Consider the following 21,924-nt stretch of genomic DNA (forward strand, 5'->3'; position numbering starts at 1 on the left):
AAGAACTCATGAACATCTGACATATTATAGAAAAGTTTCCCTTCTCCAAGTCATAATTTCTATCTGTAATCACATTTCCTTCGCAGAGAGATCTCTTAAATGACATGGCACATTCTGATTGGGACTTAGACTGGTAAGGGTCTCTTCAAGTGGTCATATTTCACCTCCCCTACCTGGTACAAACTGGCACAAGTTATTTCCACTGGAACCCTTTTCTGTTGACTTCTATCTCTAAGCCAGTCAGTTCCCTTTTCTTTATTTCTGGGAGAGCCACAGGATTACTAAAATCAATACCTGGATATTACCAGGTCTCAGATAGCTCAGTTGGTAAAGAATCCACCTGCAATGCAGGAGACCCAGGTTCAATTCCTAGGTCAGGAAGACACCCTGGAGAAGGGATAGGACTACCCACTCCAGTATTCTTGGGCTTCCCTTGTGGCTCAACTAGAAAAGAATTCCCCTGCAATGCAGGAGACCTGGGTTCGATCCCTGGGTTCAGAAGATCCCCTGGAGAAGGGAAAGGCTACCTACTCCAGTATTCTGGCCTGGAAAATCCCATGGACTAGTCCATGGGGTTGCAAAGAGTTGGACATGGTTGAGTGACTTTCACTTTAACTTCAGATTACTTATTTTTATGGAACAGGTCTTTTTAGTCATTCATTCAATACACTGTTAGGTACCAGGCAAAAGGGACATAAAAATACACGCCTGGTTCCTAGCTCTAAAAAGTTCACAGCCTCTTATTATGCACATACATAACAAGTAAATTTCATATAATCATTACCCCTGGCCCATTTGGCTGCAGGCCATCCTTCTTTTTAATGGTGTGAGGCATTTAAACCTCCTTTACCTTCTGTGCCCAAAATATCAGTTTCAAGCCCCAGAACATTTTCCTGCTGTGCATTATAGCCAACGAGAGTCATCTGTAAGTGAGATTTAAATATCATTTCTTTGTGTTTTAGGATACACAATGCAGAGATGGCCAGGAGACTCAAGAGTCTTTAGATAAGAAGTCACCACCTGACTTACCGTGTTTCTTGCATCTTGAGGTGAGGCAATATAGAAACAAAACACTGCTTTGAATGCTCTGGTCAGGCTAGGATGAAAGCAGGGGATATGGACAAGTTCCTGAGGATCAATCCATGCTCTAACCTGTCAGAAGCCCAGAAAGTTTTCTCTGAACATCATAAAGAAAGAGCAGTGTCTTTACTTTTAACCAATTATATGACATGCTTTGGGGCTATAATAAGTAAATCACTCTTTTCATCCCATTCCAATTGCTTCTGCTCTTTTTAGCTAATGCCTATCAAATCACTGAAAAGTATTACTTTTAGATGGTAAAGAATATATAGACCAAACAACAACAAGATAGATCACTTTGCATTTATTACATGTTTAACTGATTTTTTTTCAAATTACAGAATTCAACTCCAAAATAAGGCAACTAATGCCTGGAAAGCTGTTATTCACTTGCATTTTTCCCTCCTAAAATTTTAAAACAAATGAAAACAACACCTTAAAAGACATGTGAATAGGTTCAGTGCACTTCCAGTGGCTCACAAACATGAGACAAAGATCACAATAATCCATTAAAAAAAAAATTGCTTGATATTTTAAAACACAAATGACATGAACTAAAATAAAGGAAAAAATAAAACTGCATTTTAACCAAAATTGTTTCCGTAGATTATAGAATATTTTTTAAATACTGCTCCTCTGCAGAGCACATGCTGTGCTTGGCATGCTTGGCACATCAGCACTTGGTAACTGTTCAGCTTCCATCTGCAGTTTTTTTCAGAAGGACCCCTACTCAGGGCCCACATTCCCCTGCGACTAATCTACTCCTCTGGTGGAAGCCTGCTCCTTCTTCCTCCACTGTCCCTTAAGGCTTTCCTGTCTTCCCTTTATTCTCCCCAGATTCACACTCATTGCCACCTATGTTCTCAGCAAAGATGCCCAGCAGAGAACTCACCAGCTGCATCTCCCCTCCACAAGAGCTCTCACTCCAGATGTCGCCCCTTTACTTGACTGAATTATAAGATAAAGAGACGATCTTGCCCACAAAAAAATTCATTCTTCCTACTTCATCGTCACATCTCCTACAATGCAGAAAAAGCTGGTGATGCCTGATCTACAACTTAAAACATTCATTAGTTTAGGCAGAATATATACTGCTCTGAAGTTCTTTAAAATCTACTCCTTTCTATTATTGTTTTTAAAAATCATAAAAATATAAAAATGTAAACATTCTATTAAACATTCAGCAGAAATCCTTTTATCCTACTTTTTATGCAGTGGGTTCAGAAAGAACAAAAGTGACACCACGTTCCCTCTGACAGACCCAAAATCATACTCCCAGCCCCAACCTACCATTACACATTTCCCACCATTAGCATTGGAGGCCAAGCGTGTCTCTCATGACAACTGCTGCTGCCACCCATGAACACCCTGTAACAAAGCAGCACAACAGCTCACTGTAATCTGTCCCAGCTAGCTGTCCACCTGCTTGTTGGGCACCTTACATCCACTGCTCCACACTCCACCCAGCCGTAGTGACCACACAAAAGGAAGCAGGGACACAAAAATATGAAGCACCTCTTCTGCTACACTCTACATTCCTTCTCAAAGTGAGAGGGCACTTCCTATCTCTTTGTCAGAGTATCAACAGGACTAGGTGGGGTGGGAAGGTGCTGCTGACAGAGGCAGCAATAAAGAGAAAGCCAACAGTGTCCACACTCTCCCGTCATTCATATTCCTGTCATCATGACAATGCTGGGAGCTTGAGAATGAATCTGATCTTCTATTCAAAAGGAAAAACCTACTCAGGAAATTCTAACCACTGCTCATTGCTCTTGTAGCAAGGTCTTACTGCATGCTTTTTTAGAAGCATGAAATTAACAAGGTATTTTTTTAATGAGTAATTTAAAAATTAATTTCTTAATGTGGCTTTTGTTTTTAGGGAGAGATATGCTAAACACAAATAACTAGTGAAGTCTATCAGCTTTGGGGAATTCCCTATCAGTTATGACTAATGAGACAACCTAAAACCACAATTCCACACCCGGGTGATAAACAGTACCAATTAACCAGAGTATTAACTACAATGACTTAAAACTATATTACCTGAATAGTTTCTACCATGAAGTATCAGAAAAAGTGAAATAATAAATATTTTCCACAGCACCATAAGGTTTTATAAAATACTCTGTTTTTAACATAAATGTATAATCTTAAGATTCTGGTCTATCATTCAAATTAGGCTTAACCTCTTTTACTGATAATAGTTCTGACAGAGGTCATATAGGCACAACTGTAACATGAAAATCATGTATTTTACTGAAGAATCTGTATGGTAAACTTAAGACTATCACTCTTCTCGTTGCATCCATTGAGTACTAGTGGATTCAAAGGCCAGGAAAGATGGTTTTGTCATTTGTACTCTATTCACAAATTTTAATGTGCCAGAAAAAATCTAAGTGGTAACTAAGATATTTGCCATAACTGAAAAGTCCTTTTATACCTATTTACTTTAGTACTGTGTGCTCTTACAGGTTTTGTTTCTAAAAATAATATTATGTAAATGGCTCTGAGTTTTTAAAACAAGAATACAGTGATTCATTTTGAATTTTAAAAATCAATGCAAGTGGAAAACAAATTTTGTAGCCAAATTGTTTGCAATTATGTGTATCAAGTTATAATAAAAACTGTACCACAGATTGGATCCCTCAAAATCCAACGTGCTCATGGGTCTCCTGAAGTATTAGTGTGTGCTGTGCCAACTTAGCTCAATATTGATCTAAGCAAAACATTATTGAAAGTAATGACTTGCTGACCAAAAAGCATACACTGCATTCCAAAGCCAAATATGAATTCAATTTGGGATTATTAAGTTCAGGTCTCCCCTCCATTAACACAGAGAACTGAGACCTGGCTTTACTATAAATCAGCTTTAGCACTAGAGTAAATCTGCTATAAAATTATTTATAACAAAATAAATTATTTTCAGACCTTCTACACTAAGTAATATATATAAATCATTAGCAGTTTATAACATTAGCTTAGGCCACTTTTTAGGACCCAAACCTACTGTACAATCCTGAGTAAAAGGTTAGGGGTACAGTTTCTTGGGGATCTTTCTTGATCATGAACCATAAAGAAAACACACAAAACCACAACCTATAATAATCCCCATTTTCATTAGAAGTACCATTAATCCTTTTTACTTTGGTAAATAAGTTTATCTATGTAAACCATTTATTTTGATGGAGTAAAATATAAGCAGAGCTTTTGCTAGGATCCCTCCATCACTTTTTGACACTGATAAAGTAAATAGTCAGGAAGAGTAGAACAGGAAGATCTGAACCACAGGGCTAACATGTCACCATGAACTCGAAAATGCAGCAAGCAGGGGATGGATGGGAGCAGCTGACAGGCCAAGAGCCCTTCATTACCTACAACAAAACAAAATCAGAAATCCTTTAATACAAAAAGGCTTCAACAGACAGTTCTACAAAGAAGATATACAAATATCCAATAAGCATGTGAAAAGATACTCAACAACACTGATCATTAAGGAAATGCAAATCAAAATTAATGATTATGAATAAAATGACACACTACTTCATAACCATTAAAACAGCAATTATCAAAATTCTACTTTGGGGTATATAACTAAAAAAGCAGGGGCTCAAACACAGATTATCTGTATACCCATGTTCAAAGCAGCATCATTCAGAACAGCCAAAAGGTGGAAGCAAACCAAATGTCCATCAAAAGATTAACTGACAAATAAAACATGGTGTATTCATACAATGTGACTATATTTAGGCTTAAAAAGGAAGGAAATTTTGATACATAACATGGATGAACCTTGAAGACATTAAAAGTGAAATAAGCCAGTCACAAAAGGACAAATACTGTATGAGTCTACTTAGATGAGGTACCTAGAGTAGTCAAATTCATAGAGACAGAAAATAGGATGGTGGCTGCCAAGAGCTGCAGAGGAGAGGCAATGGGAAGTCAGTGCTTAATGGGGACAGTTTCAGTTAAGAAAGAGGAAAAGGTTCTGAAAATGACAGTGGCAATGGCTGCACAACAAAATGAAATATATTTAATGCCACTCACCAATACACTTAAAAATTATCAAAATGGTAAAATTTTGTTATGTATACTTTACCACACCAAAAAATCTTTTAATAAAGTCTGCATTACACACTTATCAAAAAGATGTTATAAGAGGATATACAGCCCTAAGAAATCAGATACTTTTAAGAGTTTGTTTTCTGATTGTAAGAAAGGCCCTATAAACACAAGATTGCCTTCTCAAAAACTCTACAAACCTATAATGTCAACAACATGAAGTCTTAGTTCCTGTTGCAGGGCCTTTAAGGTAGAACTCAGAGCAGCCTGAGATTCTGACATCTTTACATTTTGTTTCACATCATTTGCGAAGGATAACCAGAGTTTACCAAAGTCTTCAGTCGAGATTTTCAATGGCCTGAAAATAATTGTGAAAATTAGATTTATGTCCATAAGAATGAAATGATTCTAAACAAATACATTTCAAATAACTCATGGAAATTAAAAAAAATCATTACAAATCTAAATCCTATGAAATCCATGTTTTTTAAACCAGATATGATCAGAATGCTTACCATCATCCTCTAACTTGAAGACAATGCTGAAGACAGATGTTATTACAGAACAAATGTCTTTTCAATACATCACCCAGTTCTCTCTTTTTCTGCACATCAGTCATTACAGTAAAATTTCACCAAATAATTTCATGAATCATTCAAATATAAAACTACTTTCATGTATACTTTAGATTAGAGCTTCCCAGGTGGCTCAATGGGTAAAGAACCTGCCTGCAATGCCAGAGATGCCAGAGATATGTGTTCACCTCCTGGGTCGGGAAGATCCCCTGGAGAAGAGCACAGCAACCAACTCCAGTATTCTGGCCTGAAGAATTCCACGGACAGAGGAGCCTGGCATGCTTCAGACCATGGGGTCACAAAGGTTCAAACATGACTGAAGGAACTGAGCACACATACTTTAGATTTGGGGATGAGATATTCTATCAAAGTCAAAGTCATGTACAAAAGTATGAATACAAAGATCTAGAACCTTAGGCAAACTGGACTGAGAGAAAGAATTTTAACAAATATAGTTTTTAAATGGTTCAGGCAGCTAAAGATCAAATAGTTAACACTGGGATATCTCTGGGAGGAATGGGAAAGTTTTATATTCTACTTATATTTGTCTATAACATTTAAATTCTTATAATAATTAAGTACTGATTTTATAATTAGAAAAAAAATTTTTAAGATACAGAGGATTTTACTCATAAGAACAGAATTGTTTGTGGCACATATGCTGTGCTTCCTCAGGTTACTAATGTTCACCATGGGAAGTAACCTTCATAGTCACAGAATGTAAGTTTTTTCAAGGCTGGATTTTATCTTTTCAGCACCACAGGTATAAATACATACTCTTTGACAGACTGATAAACATGTTCTCACTAAAAGACTTTGAAGAATGGGCAAAAATTATAGATGGATGTGTGAAGGTTAAAAAAATTTTTTACAGATATTCATTGGTATCTACATTCTTGGTTCAGGCATGCTTCATTTTAAAAAATGTTTGAACACAGTAAAATATATTCATAATACTAAATGAGAGCAGAAAGGTTAAAAGGTTTTCAATTATGTGGGTAGCACTGCACAATGCTAGTACAATAACTAAATACTGTATGTCTAATAAAAGCTTAATAACTTTACTGGTCATAGCAAACACCCTTTTCCACAACACAAGAGAAGACTCTAAACACGGACATCACCAGATGGTCAATACCAAAATCAGACTGATCATATTCTTTGCAGCCAAAGATGGAGAAGCTCTATATAGTCAGCAAAAACGAGACCGGCAGCTGACTGTGGCTCAGATCATGAACTCCTTTTTGCCAAATTCAGACTTAAATTGAAGAAAGTGAGGAAAACCACTAGACCATTCAGGTATGACCTAAATCAAATCCCTTAGGATTATACAGTGGAAGTGACAAACAGATTTAAGGGACTAGATCTGATAGAGTGCCCGATGAACTATGGACGAAGGTTCATGACACTATACAGGAGACAGGGATCAAGACCATCCCCAAGAAAAAGAAATGCAAAAGAGCAAAGTGGCTGTCTCAGGAGGCCTTACAAATAGCTGTGAAAAGAAGAGAAGAGAAAAGCAAAGGAGAAAAGGAAAGATATGCCCATTTGAATGCAGAGTTCCAAAAAATAGCAAGGAGAGATAAGAAAGCCTTTCTCCGTAATCAGTGCAAAGAAACAGAGGAAAATAATAGAATGGGAAAGACTAGAGATCTCTTCAAGATGATTAGAGATACCAAGGGAACATTTCATGCAAAGATGGGCTCGATAAAGGTCAGAAATGGTATGGACCTAACAGAAGCAGAAGATATTAAGAAGAGTGGGCAAGAATACACAGAAGAACTGTACAAAAAAGATCTTCATGACCCAGATAATCACGATGGTATGATCACTCACCTAGAGCCAGACATCCTGGAATGTGAAGTCAAGTGGGCCTTAGGAAGCATCACTATGAACAAAGCTAATGGAGGTGATGGAATTCCAGTTGATCTATTTCAAATCCTAAAAGATGATGCTGTGAAAGTGCTGCACTCAATATGCCAGCAAATTTGGAAAACTCAGCAGTGGCCACAGGACTGGAAAAGGTCATTTTTCATTCCAATCCCAAAGAAAGGCAATGCCAAAGAATGCTCAAACTACCACACAATTGCACTCATCTCACACGCAAGTAAAGTAATGCTCAAAATCTCTCCAAGCCAGGCTTCAGCAATACATGAACCATGAACTTCCAGATGTTCAAGCTGGATTTAGAAAAGGCAGAGGAACCAGAGATCAAATTGCCAACATCCTCGGGATCATCAAAAAGGCAAGAGAGTTCCAGAAAAACATCTGTGTTTGCTTTATTGACTACGCCAAAGCCTTTGACTGTGTGGATCACAATAAACTACGGAAATTCTTAAAGAGATGGGAATACCAGAGGACCTGACCTGCCTCTTGAGAAATCTGTATGCAGGTCGGGAAGCAACAGTTAGAACTGGACAAGGGAACAACAGACTAGTTCCAAATAGGAAAAGAAGTACATCAAGGCTGTATATTGTCACCCTGCTTATTTAATTTACATGCAGAGTACATCATGAGAAATGCTGGACTGAAGCATAAGCTGGAATCAAGATTGCCAGGAGAAATATCAATAACCTCAGATATGCAGATGACACCACCCTTATGGTAGAAAGTGAAGAAGAACTAAAGAGCCTCTTGATGAAAGTGAAAGAGGAGAGTGAAAAAGTTGGCGTAAAGTTCAACATTTAGAAGACTAAGATCATGGCATCCGGTCCCATCACATCATGGCAAACAGATGGGGAAACAGTGGAAACAGTGGCTGACTTTATTTTTCCGGGCTCCAAAATCACTGCAGATGGTGACTGCAGCCATGAAATTAAAAGATGCATACTCCTTGGAAGGAAAGTGATGACCAACCTAGACAGCATATTAAAAAGCAGAGACATTACTTTGTCAACAAACATCCATCTAGTCAAAGCTATAGTTTTTCCAGTAGTCATGTATGGATGTGAGAGTTGGACTATAAAGAAAGCTGAGTGCTGAAGAATTGATGCTTTTTAATTGTGGTGTTTGAGAAGACTCTTGAGAATCCCTTGGACAGCAAGGAGATCCAACCAGTCCATCCTAAAGGAAATCAGTCCTGAATATTCATTGGAAGGACTGACGCTGAAGCTGAAACTCTAATACTTTGGCCACCTGATGCAAAGAACTGACTCATTTGAAAAGACCGTGATGCTGGGAAAGACTGAAGGCGAGCAAAAGGGACAACAGAGGATGAGATGGTTGGATGGCATCACCAACTCAATGGATATGAGTTTGAATAAACTCCAGGAGTTGGTGATGGACAGGGAGGCCTGGTGTGCTGCAGTCCATGAGGTTGCAAAGAGTTGGACATGACTGAGCAACTGAACTGAACTGAAACATTAACATTAGTTTCTCTCAGAAGTTTTCCATAGGTTGGCCATGGAAACCTATACAGGGTCCCCCACACTACAATCATCCATCACACCATTTACTTCCTGTTCATAGCACAATTCACAGTTATACATGCATTTGTATGACTGTTCAATGTCTCTTCCTAGAATGAACTCTCCCCTCCCTAAAGGCAGAAGTGTGTCTAGTTTTGAGCTGTTATACTCCCTAGCACCTTGTACAGTGCTCTGTCCAGAGAAGAGCCTAGTAAATAGTTGCTGAATGAATGAACAACTTGAATTAATATTCCACAAAGTATTTACCTAATGAAATCTAACAGTGATAAGTTTACTGAAAATTCAAGCTGAATAGAGTGAGTATCCATAACTTGGTAAGTTATAAAACCAGACAGATTTCCTTCTGCAAAAGGTTTTTCCATCTGCACACTGTACTGAAAATTTTTGGTGCTTTCTGCTTCTATTACAGGCAAACAGCATCCAGGTTGCTCAGTGATCTGTAAATAAAAATAAAGTAAGTACTGAAGAAGGTATCAATACAGACTTTCACATGAATACCAATTTTCTATTTAACTGAAGTAGTACAAAAGCATACTATGGTGAAATATTAATAACAAGCCACAACATAAGGATAACTGACAACTTCACTTGAGAAAAATTCACTAGCACAGATAATTAAGAAATAATAATATATTGGTCAGAATTATGTAACAAACAGCATTACAATGAAAATGTCTGTGTGATTTAACAACAACAACCAAAAAAAAAAACAACAACAGTCATGTGGCTCTCAATACTAACTAGTACCAGATTTTAAAGCTAGGAGAGTTTAAAGAAAAAAAAAAAAAAACAGGTATCTTTCCCTCTCATTCTCCACCCTTACTCAAATCAAGTTCTGGTGGTAAAGCTCAAACAACTGAATTGGGTTTGGGTTTGTGCTCTTAGGTTTTTAGAATTAGGTGGTTCTAATGCACATTGATGGGCTTCCCTGGTGGTTCAGCAGTAAAGAATCTGCCTATAGCGAGGGAGTCGCAGGAGACATGGGTTTGATCTCTAGGTCAGGAAGGTCCCCTGGAGGAGGGCACAGCAACCCACTCCAGTTCTTGCCTGGAGAATCCCACGGACAAGGAAGCTGGGCAGGCAACAGTCCATAGGGTCGCAAAGAGTTGAACATGACTGAAGCAACTTAACACAGCATGGCAGCACAATGCATGCATCTACAGTTAGGAATTTCTGCCAGGGGCCTGGGTAACGTCCCACTTAATGCATTCTAGCTCATAGAAGAAACTGGATCAGTTTTCTCAGTCTTCTCCAATACAATCTTTATTATGTTCCCTTGTCTCTTTTGAATTATTTGTCCCACCTAAAATAATTTTAAAAATCTGTCACATCTTTCACTCTTTTTGCTAAAGAAGAAAAAAGGATGTGGGAGAAATTTATAAGCCATCAGAAGAGTCAACAGCAGAAACATTAAGGAAGCACTATCTATTTAAGGCAGAAATAATAAACCATTCGCGGTCTTACCTTGAAATTTTCTGCAGACGCAATTTCTAAGTTAGCACTTTTCAGTTCCGAACCACTTTTATTAAAAACTGACCAGACCACCAACAAACAATCATCTTTCCAAATTTTGTAAGAAGACACAGATATGGTTTCATTATTACAGACCTCCATAAGATCTGAATGTATGTGCTCACTAGTTTCTTCCAACAAAGAAGAAACTAAAGAGATTTCATTGGCAACTGAGGCTGCAGTGGCTTGAGGAGGGTGAAAAACTTCCATGTTGTTATCAGCAAACAAAGAGGGTGTAGACAGCCTGCAATTTGAGATTTTCTCAACCAAGGGCAGTTCTGTCAGTGACTCCGAATCCAAAAGTTCTGAACTGAGAGAAAACTTCTTTAATTCTTTGTCTCCTCTATCCTGCAAATTATCCAAACAATAATCTTCTTCATAAGTCACATTTGATGAAGAACTAAAGGAAGAACGGATTATATTTTGATCAGTGGTTGTTTCCTCACTTTTGGTTTCTTTGATTTTTGATTTCCTTCTAAACTTGTGAGAAATGGTATCTGCTTTTCCGAGCTGCAAAGATAAAACATAATAATATAAAAAGAAACCATTCTACTAAGTCATGAGTCAAACTTTTTTTTTAATAATTTCAAATGAGCAATGTAGTAACTAGCTAAGGTTCTACCTATTAGAGATGGATAAAATGTTAAGCCCTAAAATTCTGACAGCTACATAACTCTGAACTATTAAGCTAAATCTACTTCTCATTAAAAACACATAAAATCAGAAAAAGAAATAAGGTCAAAAAGTCAACAATGAACAATTCTAAGTCTTGTTAGACTTCAGAATGCTAGGGTACAGAATTGCACAAATTAAAAACAGTGCGAAAGTTAGCAATTTTTTGTTTCGAGTTGTCCTGTAGAAGCTAAAATACCCTTAAACATAGGAATGGCTCACACTTTGGTTCAGCAATCTATAATAGTCCTATTTTTACGACCTGTGAGTCAATAAACAGGGAAGAAAAACTGACTTTACCTTAATAATCAACTAGCACTTGCTAACTAGAACACAACAGAAGGAAAGAATTCTAAAAGTGACTAGTGAAGTATGTTACAGACTCAGGGGATGGGAACAGCAAATTTGCTATTCTTGAGCTAAGCCTCCCAAGGAAATGGCTGAGAATCCATGCAAGAAGAGTGATGACTCAAGTGACCTCTTGCCTCACAAAGTTCTATCTAAAGTCAGTGCAGCAGACTGGCACTACTTTAAGTTCATCTTCCTGCGTGGCCATCCTTCACACTATTCTAGCTAATCAGAATTCTAGCTCCCTTTTCACATCCTCTCATCCCCTCAAGTCTCAACATCTCTTCCAACTCTCAGCAGGTTACGTCCATCTCTGACCTTTCAACTCAGAAGTCATCAAACAAGAACTAACATTATATTAACACAAAAATGAAAATAAGTTGAGGGATGGGGGAAGGAGAGGACTTTCATTTCGGGTAGCCATAGAACTTGAATTAGATATGTACTAGACTGCTCAACTGGAGAAGGAAATGGCAACCCACTCCAGTATTCTTGCCTGGAAAATCCCAAGGACTGAGGATGCTGGTAGGCTACAGTCCATGGGGTCGCAAAGAGTCGGACACGACTGAGCAACTTCACTTCACTTAGACCACTCGATATTGTCCTCAGATCACTAATGCTGTGGGTTTTTTGTTTTCTCTTTTCTTTCTGTGTTTCATTTTGGATAGTTTCTATTACTTTGTCTTCAAGCATAATGATCTTTTCTTCTACACTATCAAAGCTGCTATTAGTTAGAAGCTACACAAGCCAGAAGACATGGGAGTAGCCTATTTGTCAGACTACTTAAAAGAAACAGTCAACTTCAAATTCACAACCCAGAGAAAATACTTTTTTAAATGATGGTGAAATAAAAGGCAAAGATGTGGGGGGGGGGGGGAAACTTTTAACCCCCACACTAAACTATGTTAAAAAAATTAACTCAAAATGGAACAGACTTAAAAACTAGTTAAAATGAAATACTCAATATAACCTTGATCTATGTAACTGAAAACATTAAAAATTAGAAAAATAGGAAAAGAACAGGATTGGTAGAGAAAAGCAGCTATCCAAAAGGACTTGTCCATTTTGCCCCAGTGAGAGAAAAGTTAAGGTTGCCAGGTAATTTTACACATTACCCCGAATGTATTATTACACTGGAAAAGTCCCTCATGTTGGGAAAGATTGAGGGCAGGAAGAGAGTGTCAGAGGATGAGATGACTGGACAGCATCACCAATGCAATGGACATAACTTTGGGCAAACTCTGGGAGATGGTGAGGGACAGAGAGGACTAGAATGCTACAGTCCATGGGGTTGCAAAGAGTCAGACATGACTGAGCAACTGAACAACAACATTATTACACGTATTATTAAAAAATAATATATGCTAATTTTATGTACTTATTTGCTTCCCCTCCTTTCTGCATGATGCCATCTGAGTTATAACATAGTTCCTCACATAATTCAGGGCCCCCTGAAACAGGGAAATACACTCTTTTTACCCTCTTTTTTTCCAACTAATTCTAGTGATAGCTTTAGAAAAAAGAAAAGTGTGAGGGGTAATGCAGAAAGGATTTAACGTAACTTAAATAGAAAAACATCCTACTTACATTTCTTATTTTGAGCCCACCAAAAAAAAATAAAAGTCTAATTAATTTATCACCCTGAATGTTCTCAGGAGAAATACTCTGAAAGCTATGCACTTTGTTGAGAAGGTAGAAATCCTTCAACACCCAGAAAAAGGCTCACCAATCAGGGCTTCATAAGCCTTGGAGCACCCTGACCCTGATGCACTCTGACCACTGAGAACTTGCCCTATTAGTGACCGATCATTCAATGGAAACTTCATCACAGCCTGCCGGAATAGCTCACGGACTCCAGATCAGTCACTGTGCTGCCGAACTACACGTGCTGAGACAACATTAAGATACATTAATTACCTATTAATACTTTTAGGATTAATTCAATTCACTTTTTCTGATATCAAGTCTGACAAAAATAAGCTCTGGAAAAGAAAGAGATACAGGCAAAGAATGTAGCCTAGAGACTTGACTAGTGTTGACAGAGATGGAGGGAAAATTCCACCAAGGGAGATGAAGGATGAAAAAAACTGTGAGATAAAACTGAACAAAATATAGCTCTAATCATAATTTTGCACTAGGTGGGATCATCTGCCCACCAAATGGAAAATTACATATGGAATACGCAGACATTCAAAAATGGCACCTGTCCTTCAAGCCACAGTTTATTCTTTTACTAAGAGAATAATATATCAGCATAAAAAGTTTTGCAAATCATCATAATCAAAATTTCTGAATATAATTATCACTTTTGCATAATTCCTTTCAACCTCAATACACTTTTATCTTAACAGTTACAAGCAATGTAAAAAAATAGTATTTTGGGGGTTTTTTTGCTTGATATATATAAGTATTTTTTAATTTTACAGTGCAGTATTTATCATTTTTAATGACAAAGTCATATTCAGTGCTAATATAATTTATGTACCCATTCTCTTAAGACATCTAAATTGATTCCTATTTTTCATTATTAAAAATAACCATTTTAAGAAGTACTTTTTCCATAGACACATCAATATTGTTGAACTATTACTATTTTTAATTTCCATCAAGTCCATTTTCCATTGAGACCTGTCCTTCCCACCCATGGGGGTGATAATACACATGGTCATATCTGCAACTTAATCTGGACGCTGACCCTTGCACTGACTAAAGAGAACATCTGACTGAAGCTGAGCCAGTAAGATTTTCTCCTTCAGGAGTATAAAAGGTATGTCACTTATGGCTCTGGAGCTGCAGGAGCCATTCCCAAAACATGTATAGATTAAGAGTCATGAACTTTTGTAGAACCAGTTTTTTTGTTCAAAACAGGGGACATAAGATTCTCAGAGGAATATAACTGACTACTTACCAAATTGATTGTACTTTCTGATCCTAGCCCAACAAACAATGATGATGCCAGCAGCTGCTTTTCTTTCTCCTCTTTAGATTGGGTAAGGACTTGAGACTGATCCTTTTTTGTTACAGTTTGATCTCCATTCTCCATTATTATACTCTCCTGAGGAACTGGAGGGGCTTCCGTTTCATCACCAGTTTTGCTTTCCTTCTTTGGAAGATAGCCCTCTTTCCCCCACAATTTCTTTATACCTTCCAGCTTCAAGCCATTTGTCCTAAGGAGATTGATAATGAAATCAAGTCAGTTTAAATAACTGCTAAACAGTTACCTTCATGAGGCATTTTATAAAAAACACATCTTTGTTGTCATCTTTTAGAAATAGCTTTCAGATTATATTCTATATGCCAGAAATAAAATTGAGATCTGCAGTTTTTTAGTTAAAGCCAACCTTCCAGTCAAAATACTTAATGCAACAGAACTCAAGACTTAGTTTAAAATTTCAGATCATTTAATTTTTGTTTAATTGTTTGAATAAGACATCCAAAAACAGAAATACTATAAATCAGTTCCTTCCAATGTATGGACTTTTCAAAATTATCCTTACTTCTGATGGGTTAAAGATCAGAAATGACATAGTTTCATAGCTATAATCACTTAATGAAGGAATTAACACTCTATAAATTCACTATATAAAATCCTGTGGAAAGCAAAAAAAAAAAAAAATTCATTCAAATCTACTCCTATGTGTAAATTTACCTTTAATCCAAAAGGTTTTCTTAATATGAACACAATCTACATTTTTCACCTATTATTGCTGTTGTTTAGTCACTAAGTCGTGTCCAACTCTTTTGCGACCCGGTGGACTATAGCCCGCCTAACTCCTCTGTCCACGAGATTTCTCAGGTTGCCATTTCCTTCTTCAGGGGTCTTCCTGACCCAGGGATTGAACCCACATCTCCTGCATTAGCAGGCAGATTCTTTACCACTGAACCACCAGAAAAGCCCCATTAACTATTATAATGTACATTAATAAAAATGAATGAGGATTGGTCTATAAAAGATAAAAGTATTAATGATACTTTTGGAAAAAGCATGAATGTTAGGAGTTAATACCTGAGGTGAAGAAGGATAAAGCAGTGATTAGGATTAAGACTCATCTACTGTTGTCCCAAAAGCTACAGCTGCAAATCATAAGTGCAGGTTCAAACAACCAAAGACTGCCTCTACTGTTTTCATTTAAGAACCATGTGTCCTTGGCACCAACTCACGTTAAGTATCTCTGCCATGATCTAAAACTGCATTTTTAAAATTTGTGCTATAAGATAGGCAGACCATGACATGATTCTAAAATAAGATTTCAGAAATATCTGTACTGATTGTTATTCTACTTCAATTTGTTGGAATCATGGTCAGTTTGATTTTCTGCAGTACACCAGAAACATAAAAAGATCACTATACTTCATACTGAGTGGAGAACTAATGCTATTAAGTACCAATTGTCTAAAAGAAAGTCTTATGTTAATAAAGAACACCCTACAGGAAATCAGTTCATTCCTACTCAATGAATTTTACTGTTGAATGTTCCCTTATAAATATCTTCATTTCTCTCTTTCAGGTACCAAAGAGTTTTCTAAAAAGTTAAAAAACAAACAAAAACCTGTTATTTATCTATCAACCCTTTCAGAAGAAAACTGGCTGATCTTGTGTGAGCAGATAAAAAAGTCATCATGGGAGCCACTAAAATAACCCCAGCATTTCCAGGATGCTCAACAGCAACAACAAGGGATTCACGAATTCCCCAGGAGAATGACAGTGTTTTTGTAACCTTGTTTACCAAAACATATCCTTTAATTATTAAGGGGTAGTTTAAAAAAAAAAAAAGCAACTCTCCAAATGATTCAAATATTAGTTTAATTAAAGAAAGTAAGTGTAGTAGATCCTGTGATGTTCCATCCAGATCCCCCTTCAATGAAGAAGTCACTGGTGCAGCTGCTCGGAGTGTAGAACCCTTAGGGATTTGCCTCAGTTGCAGAGTCACGTCAGTTGCGGAACATGCCTTTTCCCAGGCCACCCACATCCAATAATTAATGAACAGACATATAGAGTCCTGGCCACTCATTTCAGCCCAGCTCAGGACAGCTCTGATGGGCCATTCTAGCTCCAGAGCTTCCAAGGGAGCTGGCAGACACTGTTGTTGGCACTGCATTGATTCCTGACTACTTCTTCTGGCCAACCCTCTTCTTCTCCCTACCTTCCACAGTTGTTGATGCCAAGGACACTCCTTAATATTTTGCATGCTAAATTCCATCTCCAAATGCACTTCCCAGGGAATTCAACCCACAATAACAGGCAAAAATGAGAAAGGGGAGGAAAATGGAGCCTGCATTGTTGTTGTTGTTCAGTTGCTAAGTCGTGTCTAACTCTTTGTGACCCCATGAACTGCAGCATGCCAGGCTTTCCTGTCCTTCACTATCTCCCAGATTCTGATCAAACTCATGTCCACTGGGTCAGTGATGCCATCCAACTATCTCATCCTCTGTAATAGGCACACATGCCTATAATCAACATAAATTTTCACTATCATGCATTACGTATAGAAAGTCTAAACAGGAAGTATATGAGAGCAGCATAAAACCATTTCACACACAAAATATGCTTCTTTCTGATATTAAACATATTGTAAAAAAATTTTAAACATGAGTCATCTTTGCCTGGATTTTGACGATAGTAATATCAATATAATACATGGTTTTATATGGTATACCTTTGTGCTATTTTTAATCAATCAGGCCATTCAAACACAGATGTAAATTATGGCCAAGCAATCTTCAAAATTGCTGCCTGCCAGGCTCCTCTGTCCACAGAATTCTCCAGGCAAGAATACTGGAGTAGGTAGCTGTTGCCTTCTCCAGGGGATCTTCTTAACCCAGGGATCAAACCCAGGTCTCTCACATTGCGGGTGGATCCTTTACAATCTGAGCCACCAGTGAAGCCCAATGAAGCAACCTTCAGAAGGGGCTTCCCTGGTAGCTCAGCTGGTCAAGAATCCACCTGCAATGCAGGAGACCCCAGTTTGATTCCTGGGTCAGGAATATCCGCAGAAGAAGGGATAGGCTACCCACTCCAGTATTCTTGGGCTTCTCTGGTGGCTCAACTGGTAAAGAATCCACCTGCAATGCAGGAGACCTGGGTTTTATCCCTGGTTTGGGAAGATCCCCTGGAGAAGGGAAAGCCTACCCACTCCAATATTCTGGCCTGGAGAATTCCATAGACTGTATAGTTCATGGGGCCAAAAAGAGTTGGACACGACTGAGCGACTTTCACTCACTCACTCAACATTCAAAAAATTGGGAATATACTTTGAACTCCAGAAATTCCCATTCGAGGTAGGGTGCTGCTCTACAATAGGACTTAAGGTAAGAAATTCTAAATTGGCTTGCTATACTTTATTCTCAGCTTACCAGAGACTGAAGAAGAACCATCATCTCCTCTCTAAAGCTGATTCACCTTGCCAATTACCACAAGGTTCCTAATCCGAAATACTGTGTGAACTGTGGTCCTTTTTAGATAGAAATTTTAAATTCACCCTCACACTGCATTTCATGATAATACAGCATATGTATAATTCCTTAGCAGCTTTGCCTAATGTCATTTCTCTGAGAGCAGTACATGTACACGTATAGAATTCACAAGGTCCTGTCAAGTCCCCCAGACCCTAGTTCTAATACTAAAAAAGCAGATGCTGGATAACAGCTCAGGTTGGGTACATGAGACAAGTGCTCGGGCCTGGTGCACTGGGAAGACCCAGAGGGATCGGGTGGAGAGGGAGGTGGGAGGGGGGACTGGGATGGGGAATACATGTAAATCCATGGCTAATTCATATCAATGTATAACAAAAACTACTGTAATGATGTAAAGTAATTAGCCTCCAACTAATAAAATTTAAAAAAAAAAAAAAAAAAAAAAAAAAATAAAAAAGCAGATGCCATCATCTGTTGTTCAGTAAAAGGGACTACGTTTCCTCCCTGGATTGGGAGGGTTTGGGTTTTCTGTTTCTCCTTGCCTTGCCTCTCTATTCCCTGTCTAAGGTACTTAAATGCTATCACCACCACCACCATCATATGTTCATGGACCCTTTCTGCACCCCGTGCCTGTAATGCTGACATTAAATGTCTGGGAAAGAAAAGGGTGTCAACAGAGCAGGGGAGAAAAAGGTTAGGAAAAAGGTTTTGAACTTATGCCATTTCACTTAGCATATCATTCTACGTTCCTCATACTCTGTCATTCTTTTGAAAAATCCTTCTTATAACCATCTCACTGGAACGCTGCCAAATGCAAAGATGAACATAAAATAAGGTCACCAAGTCAGTTCAAATGTCATCTTTCAAAGTTGTCACCGATGAGATTTTATCATTTATTCCAACAATGCTGCCATTACACAAAATATTTTTTAATTCTTTTAGAAGAAGCTCCTTCACAAATAAGAAAGCCATTTTCATTATTTTATGTCACAATTGTATACTGACCAGTTATCCAGAGTGACTACTAATTTTATGTAGTAAATTCAGCTTTTGGTTAATAACAATAATGACAGCAATGACAATTATTAATTATATTAGCTACCATTTATCAATCACTTCTTATGTACTGGGTTATACAAGGTACTTTGCATACATTATCTCATTTTATTAACTTGATCATAATTTCTACTAATTTATTCATATTTCAAAAATAAAAATTACCTAAAAAGGATGAAGATTTGGTTCCATATCAAGACGTTTAGACAAACGTATCACCAAATTTCACGGTGGCTGAAAGAAGCTCTGAAAGCATTCTGAACAAAATATACAGCTTTCTCAATTGAAGTCTGTCACCTTATTTTATGTTCATCTATATATCTGGCAATTTCCAATGAAATGGTTTTAAGAAGTAGATTATGAAAAATGTGGAATGATATGTTGAACACTCACCTGGGTATATAAGTTCTGACACACTACTTTAAAAATGTGTGTGTGTATACATGATATATAGTAATAACACACACAAAGCATGTATACTTTCTATACTGTCTTGGAAGTAAGCAAGCTCTCTTAAAATATAAGGACAGGCTGTACACTATCAGCACTTTGAAAGCAATAAATAGAAACAACAACCCATGCAGAATTTAGCTTTCAGGAACCCTTCAACATTTAAAGACATTTAAACACGCCCATGTTCTCAATTTTAATAAGAAAGAAACTTACTCTTTTAGTCCGGTCTCTGTACTATTCCCAGATATATCTGAACCAAGAGAAATGCCAGCAGGAGACTGTCGTCCAGTGAAGCCAGATGAAGAAAAAGAGAGTCCATATGGTTCAAAATTGAGAACTAGAATTTTAAAACAAAAACAGAGGTTCATATTTAAAACAAAGCAAAAATTATGAAAAAAAAAAAAAGCAAAAATTATCAAAGGCACCATTTAACACTGAAATAAAATAACTGAATACTAGAATTCAGTGACAATTTTTAAACTGGAAAAGATTTGGGAAATAATCTAATATTTATAGTAATAATAATAACAAAGCAGCTATTATTTATTGAATCACTACTACAGTTTTCAGACAATTAATTTATCAAAGACAAACAGTCTTTCATTTTTTATCTCCCTTCAAAGTTAAAAACAATTCAACCAGGAAAGACAAATGATAAACCAGGTCTACTGAAAAGTTGCTCTTCTCAAATGTTTAATGAACTATGAAGAGCTGACCATGTTTTTGTTTCACAAAATGCTCTTAGGCACATTCCTGTACCAACTGGACTGATGGAACCTTCGTAAGACAAAGAACAAGGTTTACCCAGGTTCAGGTTCCTTTGAGTCTGTATACCCAAGTGATTCATCCAGAGCCATAAAATTCATATGGAGACTGTGGTAGAGCAGATGCTGATATCCACTCTCCTCCTCCTTATAAGTTGCAGAATCCTCCATTCTTAACTAGGTAAATGCTGCTGCTACTGCTAAGTCACTTCAGTCGTGCCCGACTGTGCAACCCCATAGACGGCAGCCCACCAGGCTCCCCCATCCCTGGGATTCTCCAGGCAAGAACACTGGAGTGGGTTGCCATTTCCTTCTCCAATGCATGAAAGTGAAAAGTGAAAGTGAAGTCGCTCAGTCGTGTCCGACACTTAGCGACCCCATGAACTGCAGCCCACCAGGCTCCTCTGTCCATGGGATTTTCCAGGCAAGAGCACTGGAGTGGGGTGCCATTAAGTTACAGAACCCTCCATTCTTAACTAGGTAAATAGCCACCCAGAAAAGAGATGACATTTCCAGACTCTTCTGCCATGTGACTGAATTCTGACCAATGAAATTATATGCACATTTTGTCCATAACTTCTGGAACGAATCCTCCCAGAAGAAAGAAAAAACTTCCTCCCTTCCTTCCTCTTTTATGTTCATAAAACCATCATCAATACTAGCCTGCCTACTTCCAGATTTCTTTAATGGGAAAAAGCAATACCCTCTGCCGTGCATAAGGCCCCGTTTTCTAACATGCTATTTAACTAAACGTAATCCTAAGTGGCTCATTATCTCTTTGGATTGCCTATTTACAATAAAAAATTAAGTTGCTCAGTCATGTCTGACTCTTTGCGACCCCATGATCTGTAGACTGCCAAGCTCCACCATCCATGGAATTTTGCAGGCAAGAATACCAGAGTGGTTTGCCATTAAAAACCTTCTTAAATAGTAAAAAAGTAACTCAGAAAATAAAATGTAAACTTCTGCAATTATTATCCTCTCTTTACAAATGAGGAAACTGTGGTCAAACTGAGCCTACCATGAAGACACCCAAGAGTACAAAGACAAGAAATGAAAGAGGCAGATTCAACATCAGATACTCTGGTTCCAGAGGTGCACCCTCAATCATATTACACACTGTCTCCTTCAAAGGAAACACCACCTAATCCAAGTGTACTAAATAAATCAGCCTGTTTGTTAGCTAAATGAAAGACATAGAAGAGAACTACCTCTCAGTAGAAAAAAATAATGGGCTCATTAATAATAATCAAGAGAACCAGTTCTTGATGTAGGTTGGGTGTTAACTAGATTGTGAAATAGAACTTAATTTCTTTTGTCTGTAAAGTGGAGATCAGCAGTTTCCAAGATAACCAAGAATAAGCTGACTTCACAGAATCTACAGATCTTTTTATACCCATAAGCAGGCTTTCAGAGACACAGATACAAAAGGTATAGGAGTAAGAATCAAAAATCTGTATCATTTTTTCAAAACTCTCTTTGTGATTCTGATTCTTAAACATGTTTGGAAACCACTTGTCTAAGTCTTTATAAGGTCCTTTTCAGCTAGAATATCCTCTCATT

The 21,924-nt window shown here is 37.6% G+C and overlaps 1 protein-coding gene across 1 annotated transcript in view; it reads right to left on the reverse strand.

The window, feature by feature from the left end:
- Nucleotides 1-1,369: 1,369 nt before the first annotated feature.
- AP4E1 (adaptor related protein complex 4 subunit epsilon 1) overlaps nt 1,370-21,924 on the reverse strand; it is a 67,865-nt gene continuing 47,310 nt past the window's right edge. The window contains exons 16-21 of the mRNA XM_020887572.2: nt 19,811-19,934; nt 14,583-14,841; nt 10,607-11,164; nt 9,389-9,579; nt 5,340-5,497; nt 1,370-4,451 (exon numbers count right to left, since the gene is read on the reverse strand). Of these exons, the coding sequence (XP_020743231.1) occupies nt 4,291-4,451; nt 5,340-5,497; nt 9,389-9,579; nt 10,607-11,164; nt 14,583-14,841; nt 19,811-19,934 (1,451 nt within the window). The 3' untranslated portion in view covers nt 1,370-4,290. The remainder of the gene's footprint in view (nt 4,452-5,339; nt 5,498-9,388; nt 9,580-10,606; nt 11,165-14,582; nt 14,842-19,810; nt 19,935-21,924) is intronic.

The sequence above is a fragment of the Odocoileus virginianus genome, chromosome 6, assembly GCF_023699985.2.
Source record: "Odocoileus virginianus isolate 20LAN1187 ecotype Illinois chromosome 6, Ovbor_1.2, whole genome shotgun sequence".
NCBI classification, from domain to species: domain Eukaryota; kingdom Metazoa; phylum Chordata; class Mammalia; order Artiodactyla; family Cervidae; genus Odocoileus; species Odocoileus virginianus.